We start from the raw sequence: 23,169 nt of genomic DNA, 5'->3' as shown, positions 1-23,169 counted from the left end.
CAGTATCTCAATGTTGAGTCTGTGAATGGTGGTTGTTTACTGTGGTGTGTGCTACTGTAAATATACCTCTAATTTTTGCTGGTCTCTTTCATGACCACCTTAAAATTATGTACATTATTGTACATGGAATAAAATGTTTTCACATGTTTTTAAGATGGTTGGAAAAATACTCTTTAATTGATGTAGTGATAATGCTGTGCCAAAGACTGTATACCAGTAATCCCTGATCAATGAGTTCTGGATGCAAATGAAACATACTGGTGAAGAGACTGTTTAGCAGGTCAAATCAGAAATGAAAAGCCTGAACCAAAACAGCTTTGCTTACAAATTCAGTATTAGCAGAGCTTTATTGCTAAAAACCAGTGAGTTGTGTTTTAAAAAAGTAAAATAAAAATTTAGGTTGGTAGACAATGTTACAGCATTTGCATATGTGGAACAAAAGATGAAACTGCTAAGCTTTCTGGTAAAGTAGTAAAGCATGCTGTTGATGTGTTAAACATTTCTGAATTATCAGTAGTAGCTTAAAGTGCTCTACATGTGAACGCAGCAGCCTAGTATTCATCTTGTAATGCATACAGGTAGTAACAAGCATTGCTAGCTTGGGCTATCCTTGAAATAGATCCTGAATCTTGATAAAGGGAAACAGGGCTGAGAAACTGCACAACTGCAGACCACCTTTTCAAAAGCAGCTTTAATCTTGTACCATAAAAAAAACCAAACTACTACATATTGGCTTCCATTGATTAGAACTTGCAGAGATGATAATTTTTATGTTTTTGCAATACATTTACTAATGTTATGCTGAATAAATGTAAGAAAAACAACTTTATATATTTGGAAAGAAGACTTTAATGGTGTTGTTATATAGAGTATTGGCCAACTCAAGTGGGTCATCTTCTCTTACTGCTGCCATTATTTCCAGTATTTGACTAAAAAAGAAAAATTAATATTAGACTCTGAAACTCAGGACTGAATGTACTTCAGACTGCTGCATATGTATGTACAAGTCACTGAGATTAACCTGGAATAAAAACCTATGCTGAGACAAACAGGGCAGGGTGCTCTGATACGCAAATAGCTTCACTTTCAAGTCACTGACTGCCATTCCCTTCCCACTGAACACTGGCTGCTTACTGGTACAGATTAATCTTTGGTCTTTTGACTCTTGTCTGGAGGTAATTAAACAGCTTTCTGTTTCAAAGAAAGTGTCATTTTGTGGGTGTCTTTATCAATGGTCTTCATTTTTTCAGATTGAAATTTGTTAGCTTTTCAAGGCTAAAGCTGCACTTTGAATAAACAGGTCTATGGCAAAGCTTAAAGTCCAGATGCAGCCTCATCGGAGTATAGCTGCCAAAGAAACTTATTCCTACCTCTCTGGTTTCTGGATTAATTGTGGTTAATGCATTCACATATTTATAGTAAATGAGCAATTTTAAAAGGCCCACAGCCTTGATACAAGCCAGGAAAAGGAAGCAAAAGAGAAGGGATGAATATTAACACTAAGCAACAGAAAAACAAGCCACAGTTTTTTTCCTCTGTATTTTCTTGGTTTTGTATCAATCATTCTGAGGAAAAAAAAAAAACCTTCATGGTGAAGAGTAAGAACCTCAAGCTTGGTGGTAGGCTTTGGTGGTTTTGGTTTTTTGATCTTGCCTCTTAACTTACTTATACAATAGCCAAACTTCTCTTTGAGGAAGACAGAGTAGAAAAAATTGCTTTTAATAATTACTGTAATGTAAATATCATCCTAGATGCAGAATTAGGCCATTTCATGACTGTTCCTGTGCTTTGCAGCTAAAGAGCTTCTTGATTTAAGGGGATGTTCAAAATGAGATGGGGTGAGATGTATATGTTACACAGAAGTAACATATACCAAAGAATTTCACCCTTGAAGAGTCTTGATAGGGCTTACATATCTATCCCCACTTGGATGCAACAAGATGCTGCATGTTACTGTAACACTGTGTAGATGAAATTGCTGAAGGAGGGGAAAAAAAAGCCTCTTGTGGCTAAAATTTAGAAAAAAATAGCTTTCAAGGGGAGTAGTGCAGTTCTGAAAATATAAATAAAGTATCTATCACTGAAAACTGAAAGGTGTGCAGCACCACCAAAAAAAAAAAGTGGAAAATTCTTCCTGCCAACTGAATTATATTAAACATATATACCCTAAATATTAAATATACTTTGTGGCCTGGGGCTAACTTTTCCCTCATACCAGATCTTGCTACTTGAGAAGTCACAAAATATCAATTCTGAGTTACCATGCTTCATTTTTCCCAAGGCTTAAGAGGTTCTCAGATTACTAATCTACAATTAGTATGGGTTATTATAATTAATTAATGTTTTAAAGGGACAGTAATTTTCAAATAAGGTTGAACTAAACAAGATTTTGTTTTACAAAAAAAAAAGCAAAAGCCAGAGTACAGCCTTTGTGTACCACTCTAGGACAGACTCCCTGCATTTCTAGTTCTGAGGTTTCTGAAACAATTGTCCTGTAAGCAACAACTTGGGCAGCAGACAAAGACATGGGGGTGGTGTTAACATCCTCACTTGGCAACAGCAGAGGTCCTCCACTTGTGATCAGAGAACGGTTTTCACTTTTCTCCTACTCCAAAATCATGGACTGACCCCAGGAAGTCTTTAAAATACGGTAAGAACCCTTCTGTGCTCATGTGTGTACTTCGTGTTTAAAACACAAAATCAGTTTCAAAGAGTATTACAAATCGATGTAACAGCATACAATATATCTCAACACTAGGAGATGTCACCATGTAAGCTTACGCTTTTAGGATGATCAGCAGCCTTTTCTAAGAGTTTCTCCAGGTCTCCCCAAAAAGCAGCAGAATATCCTTCAGTTCACAAATAAACTCTTGTTTAGGCACCTTGCTGAATACCTAGGTTCTTTAGTACTGTCCTGAGGAGTATTTCAAAAGCCAGTTCCAAACAAGTAATTTGCACAGCTTTTCAGAGAAATACATACAGACTTGGCAGCAAAAAAAAAAAAAAAGAAAAAAAATCCCACTTCTGATCCAGCAAATGGGCTTTGCACCTGCATAGGTACAGCTGTGAGCTTTATTTGCTGAAAATTCATTCACGTACCACACCACAAGGAAAAACCTTTCTGAATTCCTGAATTCTGTGAATTCCTTTTTCTTTTCAGAGAGTTGATAACGAGAAGATGACTGAGAAGACTGCCATAACTTACTGACCAGACATTTGGAACAGCTGTGAAAGTTCAGCCATTTCATCTATCAGTGCTATTTAATGGAGATAACTAAACATTTTCACTAAACGATATATGTTTCCTTGCTTTTCACACCTCTATGAGGAAGCGCCTGAAAAGGTGGCAGAAAATGGTTTCTGCACTTTGTAACTCCATCCATAAGCCCCTGGAGTCTTCTTTCGCTATTCTGTATGTTGACTGGTGTTATTCGTATCTAAGTTTCACTGGATCACAGTGTTCTGTGAAATGTGATTTTTTTTTTTTTTTTTAAGCACAATAGCAGGATGAAGTCATGACCCTAACCAAATTCATGTTATGGCAGTTCATAGCACAGGCACTACAGTACCCCCTCCATGGAGGACTGCACAGCTCCAGTGCTCTATCAGTTTTAAAAATAACTGCAATGACAACTGAGGGAAATTTATTCAAGTCAGGTTACTTTACATGGTTTAACCCCTCCTCCAAAGTATCAAGTGAAAAGCTAAAAACAGTACTGATTTCACTTTCAGGTAGCTTTTTACATTCAGAATTGCTAACGTGGGAAAATTAAGACTTTCTAAATTTTTCCACAGACTATAAAGCAATACCTTGCACAAGTTTCAATAAATTTAGAATTCATTTCTACTTACTACATTTCCAGTGAACAGAATTTTTCCATTTTTTTTTCTCCCTGTGAGATTTAAAGTATTTTAAATAATAGTACAGCAGTACACTTACATTATATGGCAGGGTTCATTTCTGTCCTTCAAGCAGTGCCCTATTTCCCATTTCTTTCTTGTAGGAAATGTAGTTTTAATGTATTTTGAGCCAGCGTGAGTATTTTTCACTCCACACCAAGGCGCATCTAGTTTCATTTGAAAAAAAAAAAAAAAGAATTGAAGTATGCAATTGTTTGAGAATAGCATGAGATAGTTTAATCAACTACTTCCACAGACGAGTTCTTGCACTCTCTTTCTAGCAGTGACTTCCAATTCAAAATGGAATTTGAGAGATTTGGGCAATTTAACATCTTCACAATCTTTGGATCTTTATACTGTTACCTTCAAGATTTCACATTTTTAAAGAATTAGCAATAATAGTACGTAACACTTATTTCCTCTGACTTGATAAACACAGCTAGATACATTGCATGTTTTCCACAGAAACTTCCCATGTACTTTTAACAGGTCTGTACTTCATGTGCAAATAAATTTAAGGATTTAAGCAGTTTCTGGTTTACCCTTCTCAGATTCATAAATTAAAATAAATACCGTATTTATAAGTGCTAGTTATTGATAATTGAAATGAACATAAAAAAAGAATGCACCCCTAGTCAGTCACTTAAAATCACTGCTCATTCTCCTCAGAGGGGAATTCAAGCATTCTTCCCACCTCATCCCATTTAAAGAGCAGTTGTTTCCAAATGCCGATACTGCTGCCAGTGGCAAGATCATAGCCACTGCCCTGTGTGTGGCACTTCTCCAGCAAGCTACATTTTAAAATCAGGATTCTGGTACTTAGGTACATTTAAAAGGCTGCGCTTGTCAATTTGTCCTTTTTATCTTGCCCTGCCATGTCAGGAACTGACAAGGCAGCTTATTCCTTCCAGCAAAAGGCTGAAAAGGCGTATTTCTGGAGCCTGTAAACTGCTGTCTTGAAGTGGAGAAACAGCCAGTCCTTTTTCTGCTCCCAGCTCCTTAGGTCTTGATTCTGCCTTATCGCTGCTATACAAGCTTATCTCCCCGTCTAATAGTGTTCAAGTCACAAACTGACCAGGATATAAAATCTTACCAGTCTCTATCATTAATCGTTCACTAGGGATTGATTTCAGCGTTTCCAAGTTGGCTTCTGTTTTCAATGAACTAGAAAAATCAGAGTATGGTAAGAAAAAAAAAAAGTGTATAGAAGTCATTACTTTGCCTGTTGAAATGTTTTACAGCAAAGGCAGCTTCCTAAATAATTTTATCAGTGAAAGTGCTGCCTATAAATTCAAACTTTGCAGAAAATGGCAAATGTGGAGAGTTACTCAGCGAAGCCGCCTCACCCTAGTGAGGATGCAGAACCCCTGCCTGCACTGCCTTCGGCAACCCATGCAACTTAGAAAGTGGAGCTGGCTGGCTGTTGGCCAGATGACAGCCGAGAATTCTGACTGCGTAACTAGTAGATAAGGCTGCTCAGGTTACATCTGCATCCTGGATTTGACATAGCAGCTTAAAATTACACTATTTTTTTTTTAACACTTCTCAGAAGGATTGTGTTCGACAAACTTCTTTATTTACAAACAAGGATTGACCTGAGGGTAGTAGAATGGATGTAAGACTAGATTAACTCACTGAGCTGTGAGTTAAGAACTTTTTATGGCTAATAGACTAATGAGTGCAATTCTAAATCTGTCAGATGATTAAGAGTCTAGTGAGCTTTGAAAACTTGACCTCATTGTTTAAAAGAAAGCAATGAGTTCACTACAGCTGACATTTTAAAAATGGTTTTATTCCTTGTAAAGAACTTACCAGCCATTTATTCCAATATAAAGATCCAAATCTAATATAGCTGCTGCTTCTTCCTTTGTGCCATCAAAAGAATGTACCTAGAACATATATATAGATGCACACATTTATACAAATATATGTACTTCATTTAAAACTCCAATCATTTAAAAGTACTCATTAGGGTTTTTTGTGTCATAAATACCTTTGATAACATGCATTACACATCAATACAAACATAAAAGATGGGATATGGCTCAGTTGATTCTGAATTTGGGCTGAAGTCACTTGAATACTGGAATAAAAGTGGTTACCACATTTTGTGAGTGGTAAGTATGTGTAGAAAAGGCCTATCCAGTGATACCACTTTTGGCCCAGGAAACTTCCTGTAGCTGACAGCCAGGAGACCATGCACAGGAAGTAACCCTGTGCACGCTGAATTCTTACATTCTTTCCTCACTGTTCCCTACAGGGTACTGTCAGGGACATTGTAAAAGCAGCGTTATGTTCTCTGCAGATTTTAGTCCACAGGAACTAGAGAGACAGTCTATTCAGTCATCCTAGGGACTAAAGAGGCAAGTGGCAGGTCACAAGGTGCAAACAGCGTAATGCATCTGGGAACTGCAGCTTCTCAGCCTGAGTGGAGTAAGGAGACTGTCTGCTTCCCCACACCGCGAGGGGGGTGGTCAGCTGCAGGGGATGCCTGCTCGTCATTTCTCCACTAGTTACTGGTTCTGCAGAAAAGAGAAAGGGAGGAAGGAGACTACAGTATTACGTGAGAGCACAACATGCGAAGTGCTGAGCTAGCGGAAGGTTTTTGCGGTCACAAAGGGGAAACCTGGGGACCAAGATATTGTTGTAGGAGGTGTGGTCTGATGTAAGTAGGATAGAATAATCCATGTGCATTTATTACTTTTGGAAAACCCCAGTGGAGACCTGGAAGAGTGTTGCTGGACTTTCTTAATAATTTAATCCCAAGTTTTTCCTGTTGTGCTTTCGAATTAAAATACACGATCTGAATATCTAAAGACATAAAGCAATCAAAAGTTACATCTGTATCTAATTTTAAAATGACGTCTTACGTCAGAAGCAAATGTTTGAGGTTACAGCTTCCACTGGGAACATGCATCTGAATTATCTGTGGTCTGAATGCACTGCAGTTACAGACACTGAAGAATTGGGAAAAGGCCAATGTCAATTACAAGGTGCTTAAACTGCCCTTCTGACAGGCCAAGAAAAACTGTTCATGTCAGCTGCAGAGCTTTTTCTCAGTCTATCTTCTTCCCTTGCAAAAACCCTGTTGACTAAGCAACAAAAATAAAAATACTAGAAGGTACTGGAACACACTTATTAATTAGTAATAACTTAAATGATGTAACAGGAAGCCTACCCAGATTTCATGACAGACAGGAAGTTGCATATTAAGCAACAATATTCACATACATGTACGTAAAAATGAATGCTACACTGAAGTCTATACTTACCACCCCTCTCACAAATCTCTCTCGGTTTCTTCTCATTACATCTATGAAACAAAACAAATGAAAATGTAAGACAGCTTTATAATGGACAAAGGTGAAAACTACAGGTTTCCAGATTTTTCATACTCAGAATTTGTTCTGATTATGAAATTCTCAAACAAAACCCACCTAAAAATTCAGCGTGTGAGTTTCTGCAGTGGAGAAACATGGGCAGTTGTGTCTGTTCTGACAGGTCAAACTGTTTTTCAAAATACCTGTAAAATAAAAGTGACCTTTAAATGGAAATTCAGTGTAAGAGCAAATAAAGACAGTAGAAGACTTCTTTTCCAGTGCTTGTATGCTTTTTTCCTCCAGAACCAAAGACTGAATTGATGGATTTGCTATGCAAAAGCTCTTATTAAAAGGAACTCTTTCCCATGGTATATTCACATAGCAGTGATCTATGCTGGAATACAGTTAAGAAGTGGCCAAGAGCATCAATACTGAAGAATGCACACCTATATATGCTAAGCACATACTCTTGTGTAGTGTGGGTGTTGGAGTTCGTTTCTATTTATTTATTTTTTAAAAAAGAGGAACTGACTGTCCTTTCTACAAAGTTTTGAAATGTCAGGAATGGGAGAGTGTGGATCACACAGACACCACCATTGCAAGAAGCACTTGTAAATGCAGTGAGGGCAAGCGAGAGAACACTTTGCAGACTTCTATAACCTCAGATGGCCAAAACTGCATCAGAGCTATCTGGCCTGTAAATCACAATCCAGGGTTTTTGTTTGCTCTTCCATGAAGGTCAGTCTTTCCTCTCTTTGGGTGGAACAAGCACGAATTATCAGGCATTTTAACTTCTGCCCCATTCTGCCTACTGTCTTCACTCTTTCAAAGTCCTCCACTGGTTTCCCTCCCCTCCTTTGCAGGCCTGCGTTCTTCCCTTTTCACTCATTTTATCCCTACCTTCTACTTCTAGTATTCCCTTTGAAGGAGCAGTAACAGCGAGGCAGCCATCCTACAGAGACACAAAAATGTAGGCAGAGGGAAGGTAACTAGGTAGCCGGTTTCCCCAGTGCAGTTTCCAAGGGAAACTAATTATCACTGAACTAACCCATCACTTGTCATTTGCAGCTAGTTCTGATGCCAGAGCATTATCATTTACAATTTCTGTCTGCCACGCTACATGCAAATTGTCAACGCTCAGGAAACAAGGTACAGGAACTTATGCATGGCAGGCGGCCAACAGTGCATAGGTGACTCAGCATCCATATGTAATTTGAAAAATGACATTATTTGGACAAGGCGGGAGAACAACATTGCCTGTCCCAACAATACTGTGTGCACATATTGGATCTCTTTAGGTGTTGCTGTTAAAAGCAGCCCAGGGCATTGGAGCATTCCCATCATCAGCTATCAACATTTCAAAGGCAAACTCAAGTGTCCACATACTGCTGTGTGCGATTCTCCCATCAATCAGGACAAAGTGGCAGCAAACCATTAATTTGATTTACGTTTTCCTAAAAAAAAACCCCAACAAACAAAAAAGGCAATGCAACTGGTCATTTTGTTTTGTGCAATTTTCACTATTTTCTGTATATTACAGGTTGGCATTTCTCTGATAAAAATTACATTCCCTGTTTATCAGTGTAGATCTTTGAGATAAAACAGGTGTAACAGAAATCAGCTGTAATGTTGAAAACTGACATGAAAATTCAGGAGAATGAATTACAACTACTTTGAATCTCCTCTGTAGTCTAGATACTGTGCTTCGTTTAGATTTTTTGACTAAATAAATGTTTAATTGCACCTCATGATTGCTCTTGCGGTTAAATAGCTACAATTGCTTGATTATTGGTGGGTTTTTTTAAACAGAAGACTTGTTTCATACAGAAATGAGGTTTTAGAGACTGAGTTGCAAATAAGTAACCTACTGGCCAATTTTAATCTAATTTTGAGAAGTGTAGTGGTCTTGACACTACAAAGTTTAGTGCCCTTACAAATGGAAGGACAACTCGAACTTCTTCCATTCCTAGCAACAATGAAGCCCAACACATGCTGCTACTTCACTGTGAAAGAGAAAGGGGAGGTGGATGGGGAACTTCTTCTAAGGGGGCGGGGGGGGGAACAAAAAACAAACAAAAAAAGAAAAAGAAACCCCAGAAAAGCATGAAGACACCAGACATATAGTGATCAGAATGGCAACAAAAGCAGCCAGGAAGAAACCAAACATTACTAGTTCCATGGCTTAAGGAACAACCCTTTTCTTTTGGGTGAGTAGACTGTCATTCAACATATGCTCTTTCTGTGTTGCTTTTCAATCAGGAAGTTTTAAAGTATGTCCACGTTTGTTTGCAGGTTTTGTTTTCACCATAACTTCAAATGCTGTGGTACTTTCAGATTTGGGATCAAGGCACTAAAGGAGCTGAAGCAAACTGTCCTTCCTGAGGTAGAAGATCTCCAGACAAACAATTCTGTATTCATACATGAGTAACTGTGCATGTGACTTTGTTTACCCCCTCCAATTTGCTTAAGAAAACTGTTTCCCATGTTGCTGAGCCTCACAAACCCCTCCCAGCAGTAGAGTGGAAGTGAAACTTCTATATACTTATCAGTCCATTTATAATGTGACCTTCACACACACACAGAATCACTAGGTTGGAAAGGACCTTCAAGATGATCAAGTACAACCATTAGTCCAGTGCCATCATGTCCCCTAAACCATGTCCTGAAGCGCCACATCCACACGTTTTTTTGAACACTTCCAGAGATGGCGACTCCACCACACCCCTGGGCAGCCTGTTCCAATGCCTGACCACCCTCTCAGTGAAGAAATTTTTCATAATATCCAATCTAAACCTCCCCTGGCGCAACTTGAGGCCATTTCCTCTTGTCCTATCACTAGTTACTTGGGAGAAGAGACCGACACCCTCGTCGCCACAACCCCCTTTCAGGTAGTTGTAGAGAGCGATAAGGTCTCCCCTCAGCCTCCTCTTCTCCAGACTAAACAACCCCAGTTCCCTCAGCCACTCCTCATAAGACTTGTGCTCCAGACCCCTCACCAGCTTCGTTGCCCTTCTCTGAACACGCTTCAGCACCTCAGCATCCTTCTTGTAGTGAGGGGCCCAAAACTGAACACAGGATTCAAGCTGCGGCCTCACCAGTGCCGAGTACAGGGGCACAATCACTTCCCTACTCCTGCTGGCCACACTATTTCTGATACAGGCCAGGATGCTGTTGGCCTTCTTGGCCACCTGGGCACACTGCTGGCTCATGTTCAGCCAGCTGTCAACCAGCACCCCCAGGTCCCTTTCCGCCGGGCTGCTCTCTAGCCACTCCTCCCCAAGCCTGTAGCGTTGCATGGGGTTGTTGTGGCTGACGTGCAGGACCCAGCACTTGGCCTTATTAAACCTCATACAGTTGGCCTCTGCCCATCGATCCAGACTGTCCAGATCCCTCTGCAGAGCCCTCCTACCCTCCAGCAGATCAACACTCCCACCCAACTTGGTGTCGTCTGCAAACTTACTGAGGGAGCACTCGATCCCCTCATCCAGATCATCAATAAAGATATTGAACAAGACCGGCCCCAGAACCGAGCCCTGGGGAACACCGCTTGTGACCGGCCGCCAGCCGGATTGAACGCTGTTCACCACAACTCTCTGGGCTCGGCCATCCAGCCAGTTCCTCACCCAGCGAAGAGTAAACCTGTCTAAGCCACGAGCCGCCAGTTTCTCCAGGACAATGCTGTGGGAGATGCTGTCAAAGGCTTTACTGAAGTCCAGGTAGACAACGTCCACAGTCTTTCCCTCATCCACTAGGCAGGTCACCTGGTCATAGAAGGAGATCAGGTTGGTCAAACAGGACCTGCCTTGCATGAACCCATGCTGGCTGGGCCTGATCCCTTGGTTGTCCTGCAGGTGCCCTGTGAGCACCCTCAAGACCAACCGCTCCATGATCTTCCCCGGTACAGAGGTCAGGCTGACAGGCCTGTAGTTCCCAGGATCTTCCTTCCAGCCCCTCTTGTAGACGGGCATCACATTGGCAAGCCTCCAGTCTACTGGGACCTCCCCTGTGAACCAGCACTGCTGATAAACGATGGAGAGTGGCTTGGCAAGCTCCTCCGCCAGCTCTCTCAGTACTCTCGGGTGGATCCCATCAGGCCCCATAGACTTGTAGGTGTCCAGGTGGTTCAGCATGTCCTTGACTGCTTCCTCCTGGATTATGAGGAGTACATTGTGCTCTCCATCCCCATCTTCCAGCTCAGGGGGCTGAATACCCTGTGGATACCTGGACTGGCTAATAAAGACTGAGGCAAAGGTGGCATTAAGTACCTCAGCCTTGTCCTCATCCTTGGAGACAATGTTCCCTGCCATATCCAGTAGGGGATGGAGATTCTCCTTGCCTCTTTTTGTTGTTACTATATTTGTAAAAACATTTTTTATTATCCTTTACGATTGTGGCCAGATTGAGCTCTAGCTGGGCTTTTGCCTTTCTAATTTTGTCCCTGCTTGACCTAACGAGATCCTTGTACTCTTCGTGAGTTGCCTGCCCCTTCTTCCAGAGATGATAAACTCTCCTCTTTTCCCTGAGTCCCAGCAAAATCTCCCTGTTCAGCCAGGCCGGGCGCCTTCCACCATAATATAAAGGCAGTACCTTCATCTAACTACCATTCAAATCACCTTTTTCTGTTGGAAAAAATATGAGAATGGAGAAAAATTCCGACAAAAAAAGTTCTTAGGTCTGCTTCAACAAAGGAATTTAATCTTTATTAGCATCTCAATCCAAGAAACAGGATAAAAATAACATTCATTTTTTACAGGTGCAAGTTACCCAGAAGAAAACATAGCATAACTAACTAGCAATCAACGATTAAACATTAAACAAAACAGAGGTCATGCTCAGATCCTACCTACTGGGAAACTGCCATACTTCTCTTCTACAGGGTAACTCTGCACCTCTGTGCTAGCTGTCCTAGCCACAGCTACAACACCTGAGCTGTGGATCAGCTGAAAACCAGTGAACTGCCTCCATGCGTTTCACACTTCACCTTCCTTTTTTTAGTTCATTATTAAGCATACACCGAATTAATTTGAAGAACTCGCCATCCAGTCTGCTAAAGGTCACGAAAGCCAGACTGTCTCCAACTCCGTAGCATTCAATTAGCAGAAATGAAAACAACCCCAAACCTTGATCATGTTTCACAAACATGTGGAGGATGAAGAGCAGGGAAAGCTGTCCACTTAGAAAATACAGCATTTACACACACAGTGTTTGCGGGCACCTGTCCTTGCTGCTTACAGTATTTCTTCACTCCCTCCCATTTCTTGCCTTTTTTTTTAATCAATCACCTCCTTCCAACTGCAATTTCCAGCAAGGGCTCTCAACAGATCTCTTAGAAACTAGATTTAGGTATTTCATATGATTTACTGAAATAGCTTAGATAATGACAGAAAGTTATCAACCTTAATTAGAAAGGACTCACTGACCACTTTAAAAGTGAGTTATGTTCCACCCTGCCACTCTCTTCCCCACAACCCAATTTCAGTGCACCCAGTTAGAAGTTCTTCTGCACAGGTCTTCAGCTGCTGTCCATCAGATAGAAAAAAAACACAACTGATTTTCCCTCCCAGTAACATCAAGGCAGTAAGGATCTTAAAATATGATACTCCACCCGTGGTTTATTTTGCCAAAGAAGAAGAAACAGGGTACGCTCCAAGGTGTGCTTCTGAACTTTGTGTAGACTGAATTCTGCAGGAAAAAATTCTGTCCACTTTGCTGAATATTTTACTGTATGGCTGTAGCATTATAAAGAATTAACTCTAACTTCTGCTAACATGTGGCAATTAGAAAAAACCACAACTAACCACTGCCCCCCAGTGACGAATTTACTCAGAACACTAATATGCAAACCCAATTCATTAACCACTCATCTTATTTGAATTTATCACTCATATCTTTCAGTCAGTTCCCTCTGTAGACAGAAGTTCTCACTACAAGAACGCAAGCTGATTTGGGGGGCTGTGCTAGCTTCTTTCCATTCAGTATCTATGCTGCATATAATACTTCAAAACACAGATATCTCCAGCTCCTCAGATCACCTTTTTCATCAGCTCTCAATTATCTGCTCCCAGCTAACACCTCCTTTAAAAGCTTTTTTTTTTTTTCACTGATGACTTATCCTTTTTGACAGTTCTGTTCCCTTCCCCATGCCTTTCACTCAACCTAATTCTTCTCTCACACGCTACAGTTCTGTTATTCTCACCATGAGTCTAGTTCTTGAGTATTAGCAAGAATGAATGTATGTCACACCCAGAAGCTCACAAATTCGGATCAATTTTACAGAAAATGACATGCTAAGTCAACATCAGGCAGGTAGAAAATTTAGCACATAGCACTACTTGAATGTAGGCATCTTTCTTTAAAGTCCCGTTTCTGCCAAAACCCCCCCAGCCTGAACACTGCAAACTGCAGGTTTATACCAGACAAAAATGTTACCTGGTAGAACACAAGATGGAAAACACTCCTGTAAATTGCTACAAGTCAACTTAGTCATCAAAAGTGTCTTACTTGAGTTGGATGTCCTTTGGGCAAAATTCTAATCTATCAAAATCTACAAATAGAAAGAACAAAAAACCCACTTAGTGTTTTAGGATTTTTTAGTATGTCTAGAAAAAAATATATTGGAAGTACTAAGATAACACTTACCTAAGCCACATTCTCCAACTGCTATTACCTTTGTCTTATTTTTTTCAATCAGATTTTTTAATTCAGATAAATACTGTTCAGGGCTACTGTGCTCAAACTCTCCACAGCGGGTAGGATGACAGCCAACTGTACTGTAAAACATGTCTAAAGCAAGATAGTATTAGAAGGGTTTAAGGAAAAAAAAAATTAAGGGATAGATGGTATCTGTAGCTGGACTTTTTTTTTTTTAAATTGCTCATAATTTTATAAAACTCCATTTGAACAACTTTATCTTGGTGATACTTTTATTATACTGACATTTTCTGCTTTAAAAGTGTTAGGCAGTATCTCCAGGGTGTGTGTGTTTCTTTTTAGTACACATAGAATCACAGAACCATTTAGGTTGGAAAAGATCTTTAGAATCATTGAGTCCAGCCATAAACCTAGCCCTGAGTCCACCACATTGTTTAGTATACTCCAAACCTGCAACTCAAAGCTGAATTCTTCTGGTGAAGTGGCCCTCAACACATCATACAATTGTTGAGGTTGGAAGGGACCTCCTGAGCTGACCTAGAAATACATCTTGTTCAAAATGCATCAGGTTATCCTTAGCTGTAAGATTTGCAGACAGCATGAGATTTACCACATGTGCCTCTACATTAGCTGTTACAGAATTTCGGAAGCACCATCTAGCCCGATTTACCTAAGTATCTAATCTAGATTACCTTAGTGCCAAAACTAACATTTCTGTTAAGCGCCTTTATGGGGAATGTAAAAGCATGGGGCGAGGGAAAGACTATGTAAGGCCCTGAGCAACTTGACCCAGTATTAAAGCTAGTCCTGCTTTGATGAAGTGGATTGGGTTGGACCAGATTACCTCCTCAAATTTATTCCAACCCAAACTATTTGATGGTTGTTTGTAAATAGTACTTTAACATGTGTTTTAGTTCAAATACATATTTAAGTAATTAGCGGAATGATATTTGCCTAAGGAAAAAAGGAGAGACATATTCCTTTCCACAGGGGAAGGAAAGCTAGGAGAACCATAAAGAGAAATATATCTCTCTTGTTCAAGCTGGTCATGATAGATTGTAAGTAAAAAAACCAAAAACACACCCACCAAAAAAAACACACTATACAAGCATTCCAGCCTGTTTCTAGAAGACAGCCTTGTAACAAATTTTTATTCCAGAAATTTGCTGTAGTTTCTATTTTTATCTAGAAATAGAAGTTACAGGAAAGACTGATTCCTTCCAACACCCAGGGATCTAAAGACCAACATACAGAAACTCATACACAATGCATTCATCCCATTATGAAGTATAACTTCTCATTTTAATCTGAAATTCTGTAAACACCTCCAGGGGAAGGTCCTTTTGAACTCTTAATTTTGAGAGTGGAGATGGTTATGTTTTTGACTGACAACATAAGTTTAAAGTGAAAATACCATTTGTCTGTGCCAGCTGCAATGCGTCTTTACTATCTTGGAGACTTCCACCTGTAATCAGAAACTTGAAAGAAGAGAAGTACTGTCAACAAGTATGTTTGTCTTTGAACATCAAGCAGAATGTTTAAGAAAACACTCAGATATAAGTAAGAATCTAGGCAGAGAACGGTAGAGGACAATTACTAATGTATATATAAAAAAATTCCATAAATCAGGAATAAACCTCAATGGTCCTCAGCATCTAGTAAATACACTAGGTATCAAAACTTGATTTTTTTTTTCTTCATCAAGTATCTTCTATGCTAAGTATTTAAATGACTAAATGAGTAAAATACTTCTATTTGCAGCAATATTAACTTCATTAGACAATGACTCAAGAAACTTTATTTGCATTCAAGAAACGATATTCAGAAACATTCTCCCTGTCTTACAGGTGGAGAAACAAAAAACTGCCAAACACCCAAAACAAGACATGAGTACAAGTCAGTAGATAAAACAAACAAAGGAGTCTCTATCAGAGTCGGGTACAAATTTAAGAATTTCTGTCTCCGATCTTTATTTTTACCTTAAGATCAAAGGTAATCATACCAGAACTGTTGCTTACGCTGTTTTTTGAACCACCATTTGCAGGATCTTGCATCCTAGGTTGCATGACTACACTGCTCTTACCCCTACATATATGCTATATACCAGATTTGGTCAGCACAAAGTCAGACATTTCTGCAGTATGCTCCATTATAGATGGACACATCCCAACACTATCACCAGAAAAGTAAGTTAAGTTGAAACTGGCTCACTGTACATACAGCAGAGGGCAAAACTTCACAAAACATTATGGTAAAACAGAAGCTATATGGAAAAATAGAAGTATTTTCAAATAAACAGATTAAGCTTCTAGACAAGTAGAAACAACCTGGGATGGAACAGACTTCTGACACTGTACTGGCTGGTAGCAAAACTGAAAACAGAGCTCAGGACACAGAACTCCTGAATTCTGTTGCTGAATCCACTGTGCATCTTGAAAAAGTTATGCAGCCAATCTATTTTTGATGATAAAACAGGAAAATTACTACTTACTTTCAGAGGGTGGTATAAAGATTAAATAGCACTTATACAGCACAGTGACTATGATTCTGTGTTTGCTGCAGTATGGTAACTTCCCCATCACTAGAGGTTTCTTTTGTCTCCCAGTTTATTTCCCACTCTTTTCAGATGAGAGCCTTTCAGCAAACTTTTGAGATGCCTGTTCCTCTTCTAGAGGAGGGTTTATTTCTTTATTTCTAATCTACCACCCTTATTAGTGCAGTAGAACAGTTTGTGACAGCATGCCTTGTATTCTACTTTAGTTAATATTTTTGTCTTTACAATTTATTTAGTTTAGAGAGAGTGAAATAGGCAGGCTGGACTATTGTAGCTAAAGGAATGTGGTGCACTGCTAAAGACGCCAATTTCAAGCCAAGAGTTAACCCACTCAAAATGATGCTGTTTTAATACACATAAGCCAGTATTTAATAGCAGACATTCAGATGTCTCAACTGTATGAATTTAGGGGCACTCCCAGCTCTTCTGTGGTTACCAATTTCCCTTACATATAGAAATAGCTGAAGGATCTCAAACTCCTCAATCAGAAGAGTTTTTGAGCTTTGGTCTGTAGCAGTAACTGTTGAGTAAGAGAGTCACACAGGATACAAGAAGAAAGGAGTGGTTGCCTATAATACAGCTAACATGGAAAATCAGGTACTAGTTGATTGCAGGAGGTCAGAGAACATCCTTCTGTTGAAATGGTACAAAAGACATTCTACATACACATCACATATGATGCCACTGAATTTAAACAATCAGCATCTAACGATGTGTGCAAATGAAAGACAATGCTCTGCAGAGAACACTTTTGCTTTACGCTAGCGAAGAAAGTTACTGCATTTTCCACTACAAGTTCCAGAAACATTTGTTTTAATAGAGGTGGACTAAAAACCCAAAGTATTAGAAAGCAGTTTAAAATATTAAAGAAATTTTATTATAAAGAAATTACCTTTTTAACACCAACTTTCACTGCTCTCTCTACCACATCCAAAAAGTCATCTGTGAAAATTCATAAAAACGTCAAAAATTGAACTTAAGGTTTTACAGCATAATTTAACTACTTTTCAACTCTTAAAAAAAAAAAAAATTTAATGCAGTCAGAATGCGTATCATGAACCACACTTGATTAATCTTTAGAAGACAACAAAATGCAATTACTGAAGATTCAATTTAAATCCAGGAAGTCAACTGAAGTTTTTCTGCATACTTTAGAAGACTCTCTGTTTTTACATCTATATCTAAAGGCCACGAGAGAAAAAAAAACCCATCAGTTACAATCAGTGACTATGATTCAGCAATGCGATACTTTGATAGTTTATTGTTCATAATTCTCAGACCAGTTTTTCCATGCAATCTTAATATAAATAGATCAGCAATTGTTCATTTTGCTCTAGAAGCAGTTACCTGTATGACAGCTTAAGAGCAATTAAGAGAATGTAATTTGCTTCGAACATCTAACTTATTTTGCCACGTTTTATTCTTCAAGCCCTAATAAATAACAAGCACACGGTTTTTGAGGAGAAAAAAGAAACTCTAACCTCACTTTCTGACGTGTAAGAGGTTTCCATTTTAACCAGAGGGATCCTGTCTTTCAGCAGATACAAAGAAACATTTACCTTGATGTTTTTGTGTTCCCCTGTAGATTCCTCTGAACATAGGATCTGTCAAGTTAATACCAATATCTATAAAAAAAACAAATATAGAAATCAGATGTTATAGTTGCTCTACATCTCATTCTGAGCATTAGCTAACTAGGAAAGACAATGGGAAGCGAATCTTAGTAGGCCCTGACTACCACACTGGCAGGCCATATAAACCTTAAACATAAGTTTACTTGCACAAGTGGAGAGTTTACTCCTTACTAGAAGCGACAGAAAAATAACATTCTGGCCTTCTGTGCAACTCAGGCTTACTCTATGAGTGTACAAGACACACCCTCATAATCACCAAAGCTAATACCCATGTAGTGTTTATTGCAATTAATTCTGCTTTTCATATGAAAACACAAATTTAGCTCTGCCGCCAAGCAGTAAACAGGGATGGAAACATGCAGCAGCTCACACACAACCTTTTCACGGGTGGAAGCCGCAGCAGGCTGCCTCGCAAAAGCTGCCTGCTTTCCCTCCGAGTGCCCGCGACCACCCAGCCTGGCCAAGCAGCAGGAAGAAGGACGCCCGCCATGGAGCCACCGCCCCAGCCCCAGCGCAGCCTGCGGTCCTCGGCTCCTCCCGAGCCGCAGCCGAGGGCTGAAGCCTTCAAGGACAACCCCCTCTGAGGCTGCCAGAGCCCACGCTTCTAGCGGGGTTTCTAGTGGGAAGGGAAATTTTCCCAGGTCATATCAGGCTGCCCAGCCACACGTAAAACATCGATCTGAACCGACCTTCTGAATATTAATACTTTTCACCCAAGCCAATGCCATACGATTAGATACAAACACGGCGCGAAAAAGGGGATGAGGGGCGACCAGAAAATCCAGCGTTTAGGGATGGCTTTGAGGAGCCACGCCGCGCCCCCTCAGTGCCCTGCACGCAGCCCCCAGCGATGGCAGAAACATTCCCAAACACCTCTTGCAGGCTCAAAGGCAGCCTGCCTCTCGGCCCCGGAGACACCGAGAGGGTTTATAGAAGAGGATGCGCCCTGGACGACGGGCAGACTCTGTCACCAGGGCGGCCCACGCCCGCCGCGCTCGGCCCCTCAATGGAGCGGGGCGGCGGGCACAGGCGGCAGCGGCGGCTGCCTCAGCCCGGCACCGGGCGAGGTACGGAGGTACCTGAGACGAGGCGACCGGCCCGGCTGAGGCGCAGACCCCCTACCCCGCTCTCCCCTCACCGATGAACTTGGCGCGACTCATGGCGGCGGCGGCGGCAGCTGCTGCCGCTGCAAGCGCGAGCAGCGCGCGTGCGCGCGGCGGCATCCTCCGCCTTCCCGTCAGTCTCCGCGCACGAAGGTGAGGGGTAGGGCAGCCCGAAATGGCGGCCTACCTGACGCACCAGCAGAAGGTGCTGCGGCTTTATAAGAAATCCCTGCGGCACCTGGAGTCCTGGTGCATCTACCGGTGAGAGGCGAGGGGAGGTGGGTCTGCGGAGGAGGCCTGTTCTTCCTAGGAGCGGGGCCTCTCAGCTCCGCATTTAGCTGTGGGGGGGAGGGGGGTTGGCCTTCACCGCCGGCCTTTCTCGCCGAGACGGGGCATTGGGCTTGACTGGGGCTTGTGTCTTCGTTCCTTCCCTTCCCCCATCGTAGCTGAAGGGATTAGGAAAAAGCCTTTGGGTCACTTGTTTGTGCCTGCTGCAGAAAAGGGCGATGGGGGAACAGGAGCTCCTCGGAGCCCCTGGCCAAACCCTGTCTTTGTGCAGGGGTGACTGGTGATGTTGCCATACTTTGTTTCTGTATGTGATTCTTTTTTTTCCTCCATTGTAAGTCACTGTGCTTAACGTCTGTCTGTAGAGACAAGTATCGCTACTTTGCCTGCCTCCTGAGAGAACGATTTGATAAGAACAAGGATGTGAAGGATATGGTGAAAGCTACAGAGCTGCTGAGGGCAGGCGAGGAGGAGTTCTGGGCAAACCAGCATCCTCAGCCATACATCTTCCCTGACTCCCCTGGGGGCACTTCCTATGAGAGATATGAGTGCTACAAGGTAAGGGGGCCTGTAAGATTCTGCATTACTGTGCTTACCTTACTGTTCTTTTAATGAATGTAAAGTGAGTGCTTTAAGTGGACTTTCACAGGGCTGTAGCTTGACTCAGCAGTATCATTTCCCTAATAGTTTACTGCTGCTGAACATCTTGCTGCTTGCATGGGAAAAGCTGTCCTGCTTGTCCAGTCCTTGAAAATGGAATTTGCTGGTCCATCTGAAGACAGCTGGCTTCTTTCTGCTGGGATCATCATCTGTTCTTTTGCTGAATAGAAGCTGCTCCATGATGGGTCAGGCAGGCATAGTGAAAGGGTCGGAGCTGAGCTGTGAGAGTAAAACAAGATGGAGGAATCTGTGCTGCCTGTTGTGGTGCCTTCTGGTCAGAGCCTTGGTTTCTCTCTGGGCTTGTCAAGTATTGGCTGAGCTGTTGGGCTGCTCTTTACTCAATTGCATCATTTTTCCAGCATTTTGAGTAATGGTACAGATTATCATTTCCCGTTAATGCTGTAGTGCCAGATACATATTTGTGTGTCACTGTGTGATAGGTGGTATGCCTAAAAATAGAAGCGGAATTCTTAGAAACTTAAGGCACTTCTAGAGGCTTTTTTTCCCCCTTAGATTGTTCTATTTAGGAGTAAAGAAACAGGTTTCATAGGAAAACAGGGTTTTCAATTTTTTGGCATTGGCTCCTAATGCATTACGAGAAGTTAAGACTAACCTAGGGAGTGCATGCACTGGCTTTCTCCTGCATTTGAAGAAAGTGCATACACAAGACTAGCTCTGATCAGGTATTTTTGTACAAGAAGCCACATGAAAGAATGAATCTGATGTAGATTTATCAGAGGCACAAAAAAGGTAGGAGTGAAAAGGGAAGAGGAGGACTTAAGCTTATGCTAAGGTTGTGGGCCTTAGCAGTAATAGAAGTAATAGAAACCAGAGAGAAAAAAGGCCAGTTAAGCAATAAATGGTCAAGATTAGTCTTCACATAGAAGTATAAACTGGTTTATGTTCTCTTTTCTTCGCTCTGTTTGATATGCTAAAACTGTCTGTTAACAAAATGGCAGTCACAAGGATTTGGCTTGTGGCTGTCCATTGTGGATGCTGCTACAAAATGTAATTTTTATATTTCAGCCTGTTTGATAGTTTTAATTGTTTGGTGTGTCTGGATTTTCTTTTTTTATATATATATATTATTAGCAGCTCTACTATTTCTGTTCAGTCGAAGATTTACTCAGTGATGAGAATCAAAACAGAAACGTGGAAGTGTAAATGCCACTGGATGAATGACAGTATTGGAGCAACTTCTTTTCTTTTTTTAAGAATTGTTTTTTTAATAAATGTTCCCGTCTTTAAAATGTTAACATTTAGTGATAGGCTGCTACAGAATTTTAAATTTTAGTTTTTTTCTTGACTGGACATCTTAGAAGTCAGACCATTATCAAGATCTTAAAGACCACTAATTTTTTCATTAGTTGTAGACAAGAGGAAATGAGCTGTAAGGTTCTGACTCTGTCAAAGAAAATGAATTAGTAATTGGAAACGAGGATCTCTCTAACCTGCTGCCTTTGGGAGATGGAGAAGAAGAAATGAGATCTTCTCTTCTGCCAAATGGAATTACTTTGAGAAATTTAGAGTAAACTGAGATGACCTGGGACTTGTCCTTGAGATGCTGTGATATGAGCAAGTCGCTGTGATGTCTTCCTATGGCTTAGGATAATGTGTGAAACAGATTAAAAGTACTGACCTCTGTCGTATAGTTCCTTGAGACCAACAATAGTCAGGTAGCTCTTAAATGGTGGTTTTATGTAGCACTTCCTGGGTTATTTATCCATTTTAATACTGGCTTCACTGATAGCGTTTAGTTCTTTTGTGTGTACTATATATAATTTAATATGCAAAAATAATATATATGACACTTTTTGTTTGTTTAACAGATTCCTGAATGGTGCCTGGATTACTGGCATCCTTCTGAGAAGGCGATGTATCCTGATTACTTTACGAAACGAGAGCAATGGAAGAAGCTGCAGCGGGAAAGCTGGGATAAAGAGGTCAGTGCTTGCATGCTAAAGAGGCTTTACTTTGCACTGAGCAAGTGTTTTGCGTGACATTTAGATCTGTTCTTGGAAAATACCCAAATGCCTACTGAGGTCTCATTTAGACTCTGCTTTATTAGAACTCTTGTCAGCGTGAAACACTGACTTGACCTAAAACGCCTATGCAGAGATCTCAGAGTTACAGCTCCTTAAAGGCTGTGAAGGGCATTTGAAGTTAAAGCCGAACCTGCAACCATGTTTCAGTTAGTGCTGGGCTGTTGTAGCCACTTTGCTAAAGGAAGTTCCAAAATGGGATGAGGAGAGATTAATGACCAGAGAATTCCTGTTCTGCTGCTATGAAGCTCTGACACTTTCTGGTTGTACCTTTGAAAGTGACTTCCCACTGTGTTCATCATCTGGGAATTGAGAATAACTTCTGGCCAACCTAAGCAGAGATTCAGTTGGAAAAAGTTGATGTTCTTAGAACAGTTCTTTAATTCAGTTTTAGAGAAATAGTTGAATTGTAGGTATTATGGCACTCTCATCTGAATTAACACAGTGGCAGCCAGCACTTACACTGCTTCACAAAACGTGTTGAAAACATCCAAAGGGCTGTTGGTGGCATGCAGAAGTAGAGGTCTCCTACTGACTGGAGTTGTAGTTATCTGTCAGCTTTCAAAGCAGCAAGACAATGCAGTCTGTCTAATGTTGCAACGGTAGATGTGAATTATGTGGAAGGAATGACCTCTTAAAGTACAATTTCTCATATAAATCACTTGTTACTCCTCAAATTCCTTCTTAATTTGGTAATATGAGCCTGCAATGATTACTGAGTTTAAGTGAATACTGAGAAACATGGAGCCTGCCTGTCAACCGAAGGGGTTACTGCTGGTTCCTCCCTTTGGAAACGGGAGCCAGTTTCCCTTCCTGCCTGGGCACCGAGTACCACCTTAGGGAAGTGTGCTGACATGTGCTAAAGCAATTTTCTGTTTTGTCTTCTAGATCAAGCAGTTAGAGGAAGAGACTCCAGCTGATGGTCCAAGAACTGAAGCTTTGCCTCCAGCTCGCAAGGAAGGGCATCTGCCACCACTGTGGTGGCAGTATGTAACAAGACCTCGTGAAATACCCATGTAA

At 40.9% G+C, this 23,169-nt stretch overlaps 2 protein-coding genes across 3 annotated transcripts; one reads left to right on the top strand and one right to left on the bottom strand.

The window, feature by feature from the left end:
- Window positions 1-713: 713 nt before the first annotated feature.
- Window positions 714-18,051, bottom strand: TATDN1 (TatD DNase domain containing 1; the record flags this gene model as incomplete). 2 transcript variants are annotated; one of them, XM_082014566.1, is made up of 11 exons in its annotated part: window positions 714-929; window positions 3,941-4,067; window positions 4,994-5,064; window positions 5,713-5,789; window positions 7,173-7,213; window positions 7,338-7,423; window positions 13,722-13,764; window positions 13,860-14,003; window positions 15,286-15,349; window positions 17,318-17,367; window positions 17,985-18,051. In XM_082014566.1, the coding sequence occupies 11 exons, from the start codon at window positions 18,022-18,024 to the stop codon at window positions 827-829; spliced, it is 846 nt and encodes a 281-aa protein (XP_081870692.1). In that variant the 3' UTR covers window positions 714-826. The 2 variants fall into 2 exon arrangements, with proteins under 2 accessions (XP_081870692.1, XP_081870691.1); XM_082014565.1 differs by lacking the exons at window positions 15,286-15,349; window positions 17,318-17,367 and having other exon boundaries at window positions 17,985-18,024.
- A 1,286-nt stretch (window positions 18,052-19,337) lies between these two features.
- On the top strand, window positions 19,338-23,169 carry NDUFB9 (NADH:ubiquinone oxidoreductase subunit B9; the record flags this gene model as incomplete). The annotated part of the gene is made up of 4 exons (XM_082015190.1): window positions 19,338-19,423; window positions 19,813-20,005; window positions 21,937-22,050; window positions 23,038-23,169. 4 exons carry the CDS (start codon window positions 19,338-19,340, stop codon window positions 23,167-23,169), a joined length of 525 nt encoding a protein of 174 aa, XP_081871316.1.

The sequence above is a fragment of the Phaethon aethereus genome (genome assembly GCF_964289735.1).
Source record: "Phaethon aethereus genome assembly, chromosome: 2".
Lineage (NCBI taxonomy): Eukaryota > Metazoa > Chordata > Aves > Phaethontiformes > Phaethontidae > Phaethon > Phaethon aethereus.
The sequence above is the reverse complement of the archived record's forward strand: the minus strand, read 5'-3'. Positions and strand labels throughout refer to the sequence as shown.